The sequence below is a fragment of the Panthera pardus genome, unplaced genomic scaffold, assembly GCF_024362965.1.
Source record: "Panthera pardus isolate Hobbes unplaced genomic scaffold, ASM2436296v1 HiC_scaffold_13, whole genome shotgun sequence".
NCBI lineage: Eukaryota > Metazoa > Chordata > Mammalia > Carnivora > Felidae > Panthera > Panthera pardus.
This window is the reverse complement of record NW_026526688.1, coordinates 41,125,102-41,139,147: the sequence shown is the minus strand read 5'-3', so window position 1 is coordinate 41,139,147 and position 14,046 is coordinate 41,125,102. Positions and strand designations below refer to the sequence as shown.

Here is a 14,046-nt window from a genome sequence, read left to right as displayed (position 1 = left end):
CTGTTCTTCGGACCATGGGTTTGCCTGAGTCTGCTTTCCAGGAAAACACAGGCAGCAAGGCTCCTGGAGCCCCCTCCCCCATTGGAGTCAGGGCCTCCTGGGCTCCTCCAAGCTCCACGGGAGGAGGAGGCTCACTTCGCGCATGACCTTGAGAACAACTCGGTGTGTGACAGATCCAGTCACCTTGCACTGAAAATAGAAGGCTCTCTGCCTCCTGAATTCTCTGTTCACCTGCGGTAGGTACTCTCTGCTCTCTCAGAGGTTACTCTTTGTTGCAAACATAGAAGAAGTTACCTTACTGGCCTCAGGGTGAGGTTTATAGAGTCACAGGGGAATCTGATTATATAGGCTCTCCAAAAACATACACCCAAAGGACCAGACCTGTTAACCTTGAGCATGGCGACCTTCCAACAGCCCAAGTGGCTCTCACACTTTATCAGCACACCCTTCTCTCCTTGACCTGCCCACAATAGTGTCAGAAATAGTAGACTGGAAGAGACAAGTATCAACCAGCAGAACCAGAACCCTATGCTGAGTGGTCTTTCACACTTTTGCTAACATTCCTATGCCCTGCAGTCTGGTATCCATTAGAGCTGGACCACAACACAAGACAGCCTCCTCCAGCCAGACTTCTCTGCCAGGACACCTTAGGCCAGGGTAGGCCAGCAGGCATCTAGGAACCATTTTGCCTTGTGGTCTCATAAATTCACATAATCTCTGAATCGCAGATACCCCCTGAAGAGTTTTAGAAGATCTCTAGATCAATCCTCTTATTGTATTGTATTGTATTGTATTGTATTGTATTGTATTGTATTATGTTTATTTAGAGAGAGAGAGCATGCATGAGCAGGGAGGGCAGAGAGGGTTGGGGGTGGGGGGTGGGGAGTTGGACAAAGAATCCAAAGCCAGCTCTGTGCTGACAGCAGAGAGCCTGATGCAGGGGTTGAACTCACAGGCTGAGCCGTGAGACCATGACCTGAGCCAAAGTCGGATGCCCAACTGACTGAGCCACCCAGGCAGGCACCCCATTTCCCTTATTTTAGAGGAAGGGAAACTGAGACCCAAAGAGGCATCTAAAGCTACATAAGAAAGTGGAAAGAAGTAGAATTCAGCTCTCTTAACTCCAGGGTCTCTTCTTTCCATCCACAGCCATACATAGTTAATGCTCCCAAATCAGAGTCCTGGTATGGAAGGAAGGAGAAATTAATTCTTCGCTTAATTCTCCATTAATTGCGAAATGCAAAGTGATGATTCAGTTTCATTTCCTGCCTGGGTCCATAATCCCATGTTGTCCTAGGATTTAGTTGAAAGTGTCAATAGCTTTAAAAGGCTTGGGAAACTCCCTGGACCCACACATAGTGGCTGAATGGGAAGGGATCCTGGCCACCACCTCAGCAGCCTCCCTTCAGGGCTGGCACCCCTTCCATAGCAACTCTGACCCAGATTCAGGAAAGCTGCCTGCAGGAAGAGAAGCTGGCCCTTGAGGTAGAGTAGGGAGTAGGCTGAGCTCCAGAGAGGGAAGGGCGTGTGAAGGTGCAGGGGCACCACCAGCCCCAGGAGCACAGCATGGGAGGCGATGAGGGATAAGACCCAGTGGCAGGCAGATCAAGAATGGCTTCAGGAGCTCAGGGAAAGAGTTTGACTCTACCCTAATGGCAACAGGAAGTAACTGAAAGGTCCTCATGAAGGGGAGTGCCGGCTAGCAAATGGTCTTTGTAAAAGCATGACTCTTGCTCTAAGGTCAAGACCAGACCAGAAAGGCAAGACTAGAGGAGGTTATTGTAGGAATGATACGTGCTCAAGAGCAGTGGAGATATAGACAGGGCAGAGAAAGGAGGATTCATGGGTAACATCCTTAAAAGTTCTTCCTGAAGAATCTAATGATGGTATAGCTTTACCCTGGTACAGAATCATAACGTTTTTTCCAACTGCCTTTTTAAGTTCTGTCGTGTGCAGAGGCGATACTGATGTGGGGTTAAAGTGCTAAGACTCAATCACGTGGCTTGTAGACCGGACGTCCCTCAAATGCAGGTCTGCTCAAGAACAACAAGGTCAAAGGCTAAGGCACAGGTGACAAGCAAGAAGATGATGTTAGAAGACAAACTTTGACTTTGATTTGTTCTACCTAAAGAGGATAGTGAAACACACCTGCCCAAGAGCCCTGCCATAGCATCTTGGTGCCAAAGACACTGTTCAATGTCAGTAGATAAGACTGGGTCCCTTCCAGCTGTCCCGAAGCGGAGAAGCCTCAGGGACTGAATCTGTCATGGGCCGGCCCCACCCATGGCACCCCAAGGCAGGGGTAGCTGAGCAAGGGGCCTGCCCTGCCCACCAGCACTACTGCACTGAAGACCAACAGGGCAGCGTGCTGGTTTCCAGAGTGGCAGAGACCCAAGCTGCTCTTTCAAATGGCATTCAAGTGAATTTGCCAAAAATATGTGCCACAGGAGGATCTAGAACATCCATCAGTTCAATACAATTCTACGGACATTGCAGACTTTGAAGCCTTTCTGACTTGAGCTGTTTCTGATTCTTCTTCGCTTTAATTGGAGTTTTTAGATCAGTTTCACATTTCTCCACAGTCTTTCCTAATTCATTTAAGAAATCGGCAGCAATACTAGATGAGTACTACCAACACTGGGATGTAATCTTGACGGCCATCTCTGGAAAGGAACTCACCATATTTATATACAAGGTGAGAATTTTGCTAAGTGGGACCAGACTTTGGAGCAGGCATTTATTATTGAGTCCTTTCTATATCCCAGGGTGCTTTATATATATTAACTCATTCAATCCTCCCAATAAACCCTGCATGGTTTAGTGGTACGTATTATTTTCTCCACCTTATACATGGCAAAAGTGAGACTCAGGGAGTGTAACTGAGCAACTTGCCCAAAGTCACCTAGCCAGTCCACGTCTGAGCCAGAACACCAACCCACGACCTTCAGAATCCATCTCATTCCAGAGCTCACATGTATTCATCACTGCTTCAATATCACCATCAAACATGACTTCCTGACATGCACTGAAGTCCTTTTCATCTTCTGGTTACCCTGCACATGAGCATACTGGAGTACTACCCGGCAGGGTAGCCTAACCTCATCTAGGACTAGGGAGGCAATTCTCACACTGAATTCTAACAGAGAAGCTAGCATTAGTGTGTGGGGCAAATCACTCAGCAGACAGGGGCACCTGGCTGGCTCAGTAGGCAGAGCATGTGATTCTTGATCTTGGGGTCAGGAGTTCAAGCCCCACATTGGGTGTAGAACTGACTTAAAGAAAAAAGACTCAACAGATGGCAAGATCTAAAGGCAGAGAAAGCGCACATATCCAAAGTCCTAGAAGAAGCTCAGAGTCCAGCAGAGTGCAGCATGTAGAAAAAAAAGAGATGAAATGAAAAAGGCAGTGATGGGCTAGATGGAGGGAGGAGGGAGTCTAGGGAGCCCAGAGTAATGAGCCTGGACTTTATGCTAAGGGCAATTAGGAAGCCACTGAAGGACTTAAAGGAGGAGTGTCGAAATCTGATTTGCATTTTTGGAAGATCGCTCTGGCTGCAAAATGGAGTATTAGACCCAACACATACACATTTTCAAGTTGGTTTACAACGGATGGCTTCACATGCCAAGACCCAACTGCCCAGACTTTTGGGACCACACTCCAGCTCCATTTTGAGCCAGTACATTCTGTTACCTACTTGGCTCTAGTCCACATCACCTTGGAATTCTTCATTGGGAGTGTGACGTCATCTATAAATCCCAGCTTTCACCTCCAGACACATGGGCAGAGAAGGCCGGCTACGCTTTCTGACAAGCAGGGCATTCTCTGTCTTTTCTTTTAATTTCATTACATTGCATTTTTAATTACATTACATCTTAAACCTATTCCCACTTTCTTCATTAGAAACATATTCTTAAAAACAAATTCTTTTTAAGCATCATTTTTTAGTGAATGCCTAGCATTTTGCTATATAGGTGATGGTGCTCAAGTCCTTTGTAGAAAAGTACGTTAGTGCTGCCTCCCTACAGCCCGCCCCAACCTCTGGGACTTGCTTTTCCCGCCTACCCCACCCCCACCATTAGTACCCACCAGTCAGATCTCTTAGTTTCACATGGCCAGTAGGCTTTGTCACATGCATGTGCCCGGGTTAAAGAAATCACTCAGAAGATCTGCACTCCAGGGCCTTGCTGGAGAGTGCAGATTGGAACTGACACCTCTCTTTTCCACCACCAGCCTGACAGACTCCCTGATATTTAAGAACCTTTTCTATGAGCTCTCTCCTTCTATCATCCGAGAGCTCTAGGAAGCAAGATAGGTCCCCAAAAGGACTCATCATTTTCCTCCTAACCTGTTCCCCTCCTCTTTCCTAGCTCAGTGAAAGGCATCACCAACTGACTACCCCAACATCAAGTCAGAAATGAGGTCTCGTGGACATTTAATCACACACATATGCAAATACGTTAACATATGTCAAAGGAAACCTACTACAGATCATCCTTGACTACGTATTCGCACCCACTCTATTACTCACAAAGGCCAACTTTCTCCACCACTCAAATAGCTCGCTTGCCACATGTTTTCCATCCCTAAGAGCTGCCCCAGCTCCAACCAGCCTGTCCTTCAGCTCAATTATACCTCAGCATGTCACAGAGTTTCTGTGTGAAGGCACAGGAGCCTTTCAGACTTCTGCCTGGAGCCCCTCAGGGTCTCCTCTGCCCTTTGGACATGCTGGGGCCCTGCCTCAGTTTTCTCTGCAGCCTCTTCCAGAGCTCCTTCATGCTGATTTCTCTGCTTCTGCTATTGGGCCCACAGTCCCCAGACCACCTCCCCCTCCAGACTCTCTTGCTCACCTTCCACACTTGCTATCGTCTCACCTGAATGTCCTGCCCCACTGAAGACCCAGCCTCTACCCCTGGAAGCCTCCCAGGCCCCTTCCCCAGGCCATCTCTGGCCCTGGCCAGGTTTACTTCTCCCATCGGACTGGACACAGTGCTAAAGCCAACCTTCTACCTGCCTGCTTCTTATGGGGAACTGGGGACAGATGTGTGTGTGGGGTGGGGCCAGGCTTGACCAGCTGCAAGCCCCGGCTCAGGTGAAGCTTGCCGAAAGCACACCGGAGACCCTTTGTTCTAGGAGAGCTACAGAAACAAGATGATGGTATGTGACAAGACTAAGGGAAGATCAAACCAGGAGATGAAGGAAAGAAGCAAGGAGTGGAGGATTTGAACTGACTTATTATTTTATTCTGTATCTAATTCCCCAAAGGAAGTGGGCAGGTAAAGGGTTGACTTGAGCATGTGGTCAGGGCTGTGGAGAGGTAAGCCTATGGCTCTACCAGAATGAAGGCTCTCTGGGTCTGCTCCACTTGAGCATGAGCATCAAGCATTGTCTGAGGGGAGCTCGCTGGCCACAAGTGCCTGGCCCCGCCCACATCCGGTGTCAGACTCTGCAGGTGGAGACAGGGCAGGTCTGCGTGTAAGAAGGCCTCTCCCCTAGCTGGTTCTGATACTAGCAAAGTTGAGGGGCCACTGTACCCACGATCTCTTCTCTCTTTTCCTGTGGGTCTCACCTTGAGTGTTTGGGGGCTGTCTTTTCAATCTCAGAACTGATTTTAGGAGCGTCTTTCTTTTTCCTGTATTGCTTCCTCTTGCACCACCCTCACCTCTCCCAGTGCTACTTTAATGACACTCGGTGCCTTCTAACCTCCTGTGCCTCTCTTCTTCCTGACTGCATTCTGCTCCCTGGGCCTTACTTAACCCACTTGACTTCTTCAGGGCAGCAAATGAAACCATGGGCATCCTGGTGATGGGTGGATGGGAGAACTCCAGGCAAGAGCCAAGCCATGCTCACCTCCTGTCCCCACTGTGCCTCACACCCCTAACACCAAGTCCAGTTGCTGGCAAGCACTTTATGTGAAGGCCCAGGGCCCCAGAGGTCCAGGGATTCCTCCACATAACTAGCAAAAGTCCCAGATAGGAAGAAAAGAATAGACGATAATGGCATAAATATGGGCACTCTGTAGCTACACATTATTAGGCCATGATACAGAGAAGATGCTGATTATATGATAGGGAGAGAAATCTCCAAAATAGAAAATAAAGGGGAAATAACCATTTTGTGAGGCAGAAGAGCCAGAAATAGAGCAGGTAATCCCCAGGATTCGATTTTCATCCACTCTTTTATTTGGCCTGTTGTCTTAATCCAAATGCCTGGGCAGACTCCTTACCATCACACGCACTGCTCCTGAGACCTACAGAGGGGCCTCCGGACATGCATGTTCCAACTGGAATCCGGCTGCCAGCACTTCCGTCCTAAGCCCAAATCACCTGCCTCCATTCTGCCTGGGCTAACTTCCTCCTCTGGCAGCTTTCCCACTAATTTGCAAGTCCTTCCTGTGAAGGCAGGGGGAATATCATCAGCTCTGCCTCCCCTCTCAGTGCCTCACACCACCTCAAATTGAATATCCTGAGGGTACATCAAATACCTAAAAAGGCGGTGTAGTGCCGAAGTCTGTGAATAAGCTCTGAAGCCAGGCTGGGTCTGAGCCCCGCTCTGCAAGGCTCCAGTGAGATAACGCCTGTAGGGTGTGCAGGCTCTCAATAAATACAGACCCCTCCTTTGATAAACAAAGCAGCTTGCGTTGCAGTATCAGTGTCAATGATGCTCTGAAATGGACAAAAATGTGCGAACTGAAACAGAAAATGTATTATCACCTTAGCAAAGACACAGAGAAATGTTCTTTGAAGGGAAGCCTCTAGTCACATTTAAGCAAATGAAAAAAAAGTTTGTGTGTGTGTGTGTGTGTGTGTGTGTTTAATTGGCTGGCCATTAAATCATCTTTGCTTTAGCTTTGAGTGGCCATAATGCAAATTCTCCTTTCTTGGTGGATGTGTTCTGCTCCTAAGATGCAGAGTCCCTCCGGAGGAGTCTGGCCTGCCCGTAACACCATGTGTTCCATTATCTGTGATATTCCACACCCCAGATTTATCGGCTGTGGCCCTATCAGTGACGGTATTCCCAGAAAATTTAGGAACCACTTTTATGTTCCCCTTTTGATATACAGCTACCATTGCCATGTGGGACTTTAATAAAGCCCATCTCAAAATTTGGGACTGGACCCATGGAGATAACTAAGTCTGCAATAATAAATCTTGTCAAAATAGGAAATTCATTCCTTTCCTGAAAATGAAATGAAGATATGATTTAAAGCACCCTTTTCTCACATACCAGCACTGAAATAATAATGTGCTGGCCTTCCCAGGCACACACGAACTTTCATACCACCACAGGAAGGCCAGGCAAGCTGTGGCATTGGATGCATTAGAAAGAATAATTTAATTAATAATCATTACGTTATTAACTATAACCCTTTAAATATTACGGGAGTTTTAAAGTTCACAAAGCTCACTCACATGATTCTCATCCCTATTTTACAGATGAGCAAACTGAGGCACAGAGAAATTCAGAGGCTTATTCATGCACGTGTAGCTGAAAGTAGGAGTCAGGCATCTGACTCCTAGCCTAGCACTCTGTCAGAGGGAGGCTTTTGAGCTGTTTTCGGGAACAGAGATGGAGATACGGAGCCAAGCAAAGCTTATTTGCCTTTTTCAAAAACCAAACATTGATGACTTTGCTTTAGTCAGAATAATTCAGAGAAAAAATAGACTTACTTTGTTCCAATTCTACAGGGCCAACTCTTCCAAAATCAAATAGAAAGACCAAGATACAATATCTGGACCAGTTCAATGTAGCTTCTGAATCAATTCAAGCCATAAATATTTATTGGATGGTTATGTCCAAAGACTCAGGCTTTGGCTTCAAGGAGCTTACAGTTTAGTCGAAAGGCTAAAACAAGAATGCATGCCATACACACGCGCACACACACAACCCAGAACAAAGGCCGACTTAAGGTAGAGAAAGACTAATGGAGGTGAGGTGAGGAGGGGGCATTCAGGAAGGGTTTCTTGAAGAATGCAGTGATGGGCTTTGACATTAAAGGAGGAAGAAATGCATGAGAGGCACACCTGTACAAAGGCATTACAGAGGCAAAGCACGGAGATGAGTTAACATACATGCAAAGTGCCTGGCACATAGTGACCATTTGCTAACGCCTATTCATTTTTATTGGAAGGAAAGGGAAGAAACCTTGGACTGAGTTTAAGAAAAAGCCATATGAGAGGAGATAAGCAGAAGTAGTGAGCAAGCTATTTGCTAGGGTGAACAAGAGGAGAGACAGGTTGCACGGGCCAACTCATGGTCCCCTTCACAGGGAAGCCATTTGCGTTCAGGCTCTGAATTTCGTCTGCTGCCCCCCCCTGCTTTGAGCAGTGGCTGTGAGGAGCAAAAGACGTGCAAAACATAGGGGCACCTGGGTGGCTCAGTCGTTTAAGCAACCGACTTCGGCTCAGGTCATGATCTTGCCATCTGTGGGTTCAAGCCCCACATCAGGCTCTGTGCTGACAGCTCAGCGCCTGAAGCCTACTTCTGATTCTGTCTCCCTCTCTCTCTGCCCCTCCCCTGTTCACACTCTGTCTCTCTCCCTCTCTCTCATTAATGTTAATAAATAAACATTAAAAAAATTGTTTAAAGATGTGCAAACCATATAATGCTGGACATAACTGAGGGTGTAGTGTTTGTGCTCACAAAATCCTGCTCTCTTAGTCTAGTACATGGCTGAGGGGTGACAGGACCACACAGGGAACAGCTCCAGCCGCCATCGCCCTTGCAACGGGAGGGAAGCGCTGGGTTGGAGATGAACACAGAGCAGGCTGGGAAAGTTTCCACACCATCAGCCACTGCCAGCACCTCCCAGAGCTCTAGAAGGGCAAGGCTACTTCCATTTTTTTGAGGGTCCTGAGGTACTAAAAGAAGAAAAGTTGCCAAAGCAGGGTTACCAAAGTTGGGGTGTATTTTCAAGCCTCACAACTAATATTCTAGCACGTTTAATAATTAACGTGCAATGTACCATCATTATGCTATTCAAAAGCCAAATAGAGACTTTATAAACAAATATCAATTAATACTGCAACATAGACTAGCGATATGGTGTGGCAACAGAACCTAGGTTTCAAGATAATGTGATGAACACCAGTCTCTTTGGATCCTGTCCGCTCTATCACAGATTGAATGTATAAAGTCACCTGCAGATAACAACAAAAATTTACATTCAAGCCCCTGACAATTAGGAGGCAAGACCTTCCTGCTTACCTTCCTTCCTTTCATCCCACTCTTGCTCACCCCTCCCCCACCTTCCTCACCACTTCAGATTCATGCAGGTCACCCCAAGTGTCCCCTGCAAGTCCCATCGCGGGACCAAACAAAGACACCTCTGCAGTCCAGGAGCTAGGCCTTGCCCTGCTGTGCTAGGGAGGTCAAGCACTCTTTGGGGAGCCTTGCATAGTCTGGAAGGACCGACAGGCCCTGCTGCACAGTGAAGCGGTGAAGGCCACTTTCCACTACTCTGCTTGCTTAGTTTTTCTCTGCCCCCTTCTTCTTGGCTTCTCGAGGCCCTGTGCAAACCACTGTTGTTCCAAATGGCTAAAATCACTTGACATTTAGTGCAGCAGAGACCCTGCAAGGAACTAACTCCATGCTCAGTGGTAGAATTCACTGCACCAAAAAATTAGATCGTTCCACCGCCTGCCTATGACTCTCTATTGCTTTGCAAATGATTAGAAAAAAAAAAAAAAAGAAAGAAAGAAATAGCAGGCTTTCTTCAGATGCTCCCAAAAGACCGTCAAAGAGTGTAGTGTTCCCCTGAACACATACCTATGACCAAGACAACACCAAGGCAAGCAGAGACAAATGCATTAATCTGCTTGTTCCATCAGTCATCCCATACACATTTACTGCGTGACCATGTGCGTCAGGTACTGGGCACACAGCTAGGAATAGGGTGTGATCTTTTCCTTACCAAAACCAGAGGATGAAGTAAGTGGACAGACCAGGGACAAGGAGAGAGCTCAGTAAACACTATCCCAGCAAACTCGCAGGTATTCAGGTAGCAGGATTAGTGTAACCCCTTATGGTAGGGCTGAGATGCCCACCCCCCTCTCTTCTCATCCATTCCCCAGCCCCCTTCATCCTCTCTTCCTTTATTTCATTCTGACCCTCTTCCTCCTCACCCATCCTGGGCCTCACTCTCTCTCCAACCTCCCTGCCCTCCTCCCCTAACCTCAAGCTCTGGGTAAACATAAAAAGCACACACATTCTTGTGCCAAAGGCGTCCTCAGCCTTAGAAACCTTTCATTCTTAATGCAAATGCCTACTTTACACATGCTTTGTGATTTATTTATTTCCATCCCAACCTTCAGAAGCAGAGGGACTTATCAGTAAATGTCATAAATTCTGGATTTTTTTTTTTTAAAGCTGCAGCTCCAACAGCCAGCATCTGACAAGGATGCGTGCTACACAAACAGAAAACTGAATGAAGCCCCAGAAGAATGCAGGCATTTTTAGAGCTCCAGAGTTTTAGCTCAATTCCCTGTGTCGAGGTGGTTTCTATCTGTGTCAGTCAGTGCGTCACAACATCAGCCTCCATCCACCGTTGCACAGCACCCCTCAGCAAGTGCCTTCCCACACAATATCATCAACTGTAAAAACTGCAACCACTGTTGAAGTTACAACCACAATTATTTCTACAAATGGGGAGGGATTTGGTGCTGCTCAGTCAGTCCCTGCTAAGTAGGTTACCCACTGGACAAACACCTTTCCTTTTAGTAAATTCCGAATGCCCCTGGCTCAGCTGTATATTCATAGGAATTACCAGTTCACGGGAATAAAATGTTCATTTGCATTTATGAAGTTCTCTTTTGGTGCTGATGATAAGGATGGTTCCACAGCAGCCCCAGTCTGTGGTGACCAACTGTAAAGTCCTCAGCTGCTTGGTTTTAAGAATCCCTCCCTTAAAGCGTCACCTCATTTGTAAAAATTGGGCCTAAGTTGGACTTTACCTTATATGAACCTTCAACCCTGGCCATCTGCTTCCCAGCCCCTGCAGGAGCTTCCTCTGCCTTCTCTAAATCTCTCTTTCTGCATCGCCCTGCCTCCCTCACCTTTCCCTTGAGGGCCTTCCACCTTCTTGTGATTTTGTATTTTGCTAGAAATTTTAACTCTATTCTCTGAGATGGCTCTCAAGACCACACCAATAGCTCAGAGTACTCACAATCGTTACGAAATATAAATGAAGCACCCCACAGCTCACCCCATGCCATATCCTCACCCAAAAGACCAGCTCTCAGAGCATATGTCATCACGATCACATTAAATTAAGATTTCCTTATTATTGTTGTATCAATCCTAGCATCCAGGGTGCTGCATACAATAATGAATATCTGTATGGAAGATTTCTGAATGCTCACTGACGCAGTATGCTACAACCAGCTAGTAAAACAACACAACTCAGGAGGAGGGAAATATGCTTTCGTCTAGCACTCAAAATGGACATAAAGGCTATAAGAATATGAAGATTAAGACCAAAGAATTAAAAAGAATATTGACCTTGCCACTTTTATGACAGTGTATTATATACAGTCGGGATTCAGACTTATATTGATGGGAGCTTCACAGGATGGAAAGGAACCAAAGAAGAGAAGAAGGGAGAGTTCTTTTTTGACTACTGCTCAAAAAAAAAAAAAAATAGTTAAGGTATCAGGAGCATCAAGGAAGAAGCTCCAGAGGAAGAAGTGAGATAAAAACACTGAGTGAGCAGTTTGGGAGAGGATCGGCTTGGCTCCTAAAGCGATAGGCAGGAGTGGAAATAGAGAGCACGCTTTCCTAACAAGAAGTTTACATTCATGCCAAGAAAGTGGGTGAACACTGTCAGATATAACCAGACTTCCCCCTGCCTGACTCACAGGATGGGCTCTGGTATTTCAGACCCTAGCAGAAGGACTTGAGATTCTCCAAGTGGCACCAACCCAAACTCTGATTCACCATAGGTTTGGGGAAGGCCTCTTTTTCGGTCCTGCTAAAGGGGTGGTGCCTTTGTGAAACTACTATTTACACACACGATGGAAATCCCTTGAGGGAAGAGGGGCTGGCTTTTGAAGGGGTGCAGGGACACCTAGAGTGGGATGGTTACTTTGGTTACAATCAAGAACATCTCTGGCCCTGTGTCTCATCTCTAGGAAAAGGCTGCATGTTCGTCTTGCTGACCAACTGGTAAGCGGAGTGTGACCCACAAGCAGTCTGTTCTCCACACTCTGCTGTCAACCAAGGCTCCAAACTTCTTTCTCAGAGTGAGACAATTTCAGAAAGAAAGAAAAAAAATATGTTTCCTTCTCAACCAAGACCAATGCCTCTGCCCCCGGAACCCTGGGGGCCCCATTCCCTGGTGAGGAGGCTTGTAGGCTGTGCCCCACATCAACTCCTGCGGGTTAAAATGGCTCTCCTGACACTGGAGTTCAGCCCTACTTCCAGTTCCCAGAACTGCATCCGTGTACTCTGGGCCTCCTCTATGGGGGGCTCTAAAACACCTCTCAGGGGGTCCAGAGCCCTCTGCCCAGTTAAATGCACCCTCTCTTCACAATCAAAGGTGTTTCAGACTAAGAGGTGTTTCTCACCAAAGGTGTTTCTAAAGGTGCTTTGAGTCAGGGGTAGGGAGACCCCAGACCCAGAAGGGAAGTGCTCAACGCACGCACGGACAGTTGACCTAAGGGGTCTGGGTCATGGAGATATCTTGTGTGGCACTCCTTCACAAAAGGCAGACCTGTTCTCTGACCAGGCCCTTGGGCCAAGCTGGACAGCACCCGTGTCTGGCTTCCAAAGGAACTTCCCCTCCTGGCCATCAGTCGCTCATCTTGAGTGACCAGAACACAAGATGTTGCCAAATGCCCCGGGGACATGCCTTCAGCCGCCGGACCTAGAGGGTTAGGAAAGGCGCTTCCTAGGCTCGAGAAGGGTCGAGGAAGGACTGGAATACCCCTCGTTCAGAGATCTGGGAACGAAGCTCTCCTTGTCAGAGTGTGGATCACCGGGGAAGGCGCCGGGCAGGGCAGCCTCCGGAGCCCAGAGCCGCATTTCCCCACACCAGCTTCCTTGCAAAACCAGGAGAGGCGGCGAGACGGAGCGGAGCAGCCAGTCACCCTCGCCCGCCGCCGGGAGGCCGGAAAAGTTCCTCCCAGAGCGCGGCGAGCTTGCCGGCATCTGTCCAAGGTGCTGAAAGGTCTCCGCGGCCGGCGGGAGGGCCGGCTTCTGCGCGCCCTCAGCCTCCTGGCCGCCCGCTCTGCCCTTCCAGCCTCTTGCCCTGTCCTCTGCCCCGCCGCACCGAAGCCTCTTCCCTCCTCCTCTCCCACCCCGCGCCCTCCACTCTCGAGCGGCATCAACTCCGCCGGCGCCCGGGCCCCCGGGCCCCCACCATGTTCTTAGGTCTGCCGAGCCCCTTCCCGCAGCGGCCACCTCCAGGGCGCCTCTGCCGCTGGGCTGTCGCCGCCGCCCCCCTCTTACCTTCTTCTTTCGGTCACGGGAGCGGTTCCTCCGCTTCCTGTTGGATTCTTCCTTCTCCTTCTGCTCCTGGAGGGCCTGCGCCTCGATGTCTTTGATTTTCTTCAGCTGTTTAGCCGCTTGAGCCATGGCGGGTCACGGTGCTCCGGTCCCCGCCTCCCGGACCCCTCACACTTGGCAATCCAGGTGGCGACAGCCTCCCGAGGAGGAAAAAAAAAATGAGTCTCTGCTCCGCGGAGGGTGGGGGGGGGGGGGGAGCTTCTTTCCCCACCGCGGGAAGGATGCGGCCGGGTCGGCGGGGGAGGCAGCTGCGAGACGATCAGAGGGCGAGGCGCGCCGCGGCTGCCCGGCGGCCCCCGGATGGCGCCTCCCGCCGCGGCCGGAGCTCGCTTACCAGCGCCCGGGACGGGCTCTGGGCTCGGCCCCGCCGCCTCCTTCCCTCCCTCCCTCTCTCCGTCCCTCCCTCCCTCTCCTGCGGCGGCGGCGGCGGCGGCGCGGGGGGCGGGGGCGGGGAGGCGGCTTGTACTGCGGCGAGCGGCGAGCGGGCCGGGGAGGAGGCGGACTCCAGCAGTTAACGCAGGAGGGCGCGGGGGACGCTCTCGGCCA

General features: G+C 49.1%; 1 protein-coding gene across 19 annotated transcripts in view; it reads right to left on the bottom strand.

Annotated features, from left to right (window-relative positions):
• The window catches only part of ANK1 (ankyrin 1), a 219,338-nt gene extending 205,669 nt beyond the window's left edge, over nucleotides 1–13,669 (bottom strand). For 8 of the 19 annotated variants that reach the window (XM_053901025.1, XM_053901031.1, XM_053901043.1 and 5 more), the window contains exon 1: nucleotides 13,444–13,668. In XM_053901025.1, coding sequence (XP_053757000.1) covers nucleotides 13,444–13,569 — 126 coding nt within the window. In that variant the 5' untranslated portion in view covers nucleotides 13,570–13,668. Of the gene's footprint in view, nucleotides 1–13,443 lie in introns of all 19 variants that reach the window. The other 11 variants (XM_053901029.1, XM_053901036.1, XM_053901037.1 and 8 more) reach the window with 3 other exon arrangements.
• Between the last annotated feature and the right edge of the window lie 377 nt (nucleotides 13,670–14,046).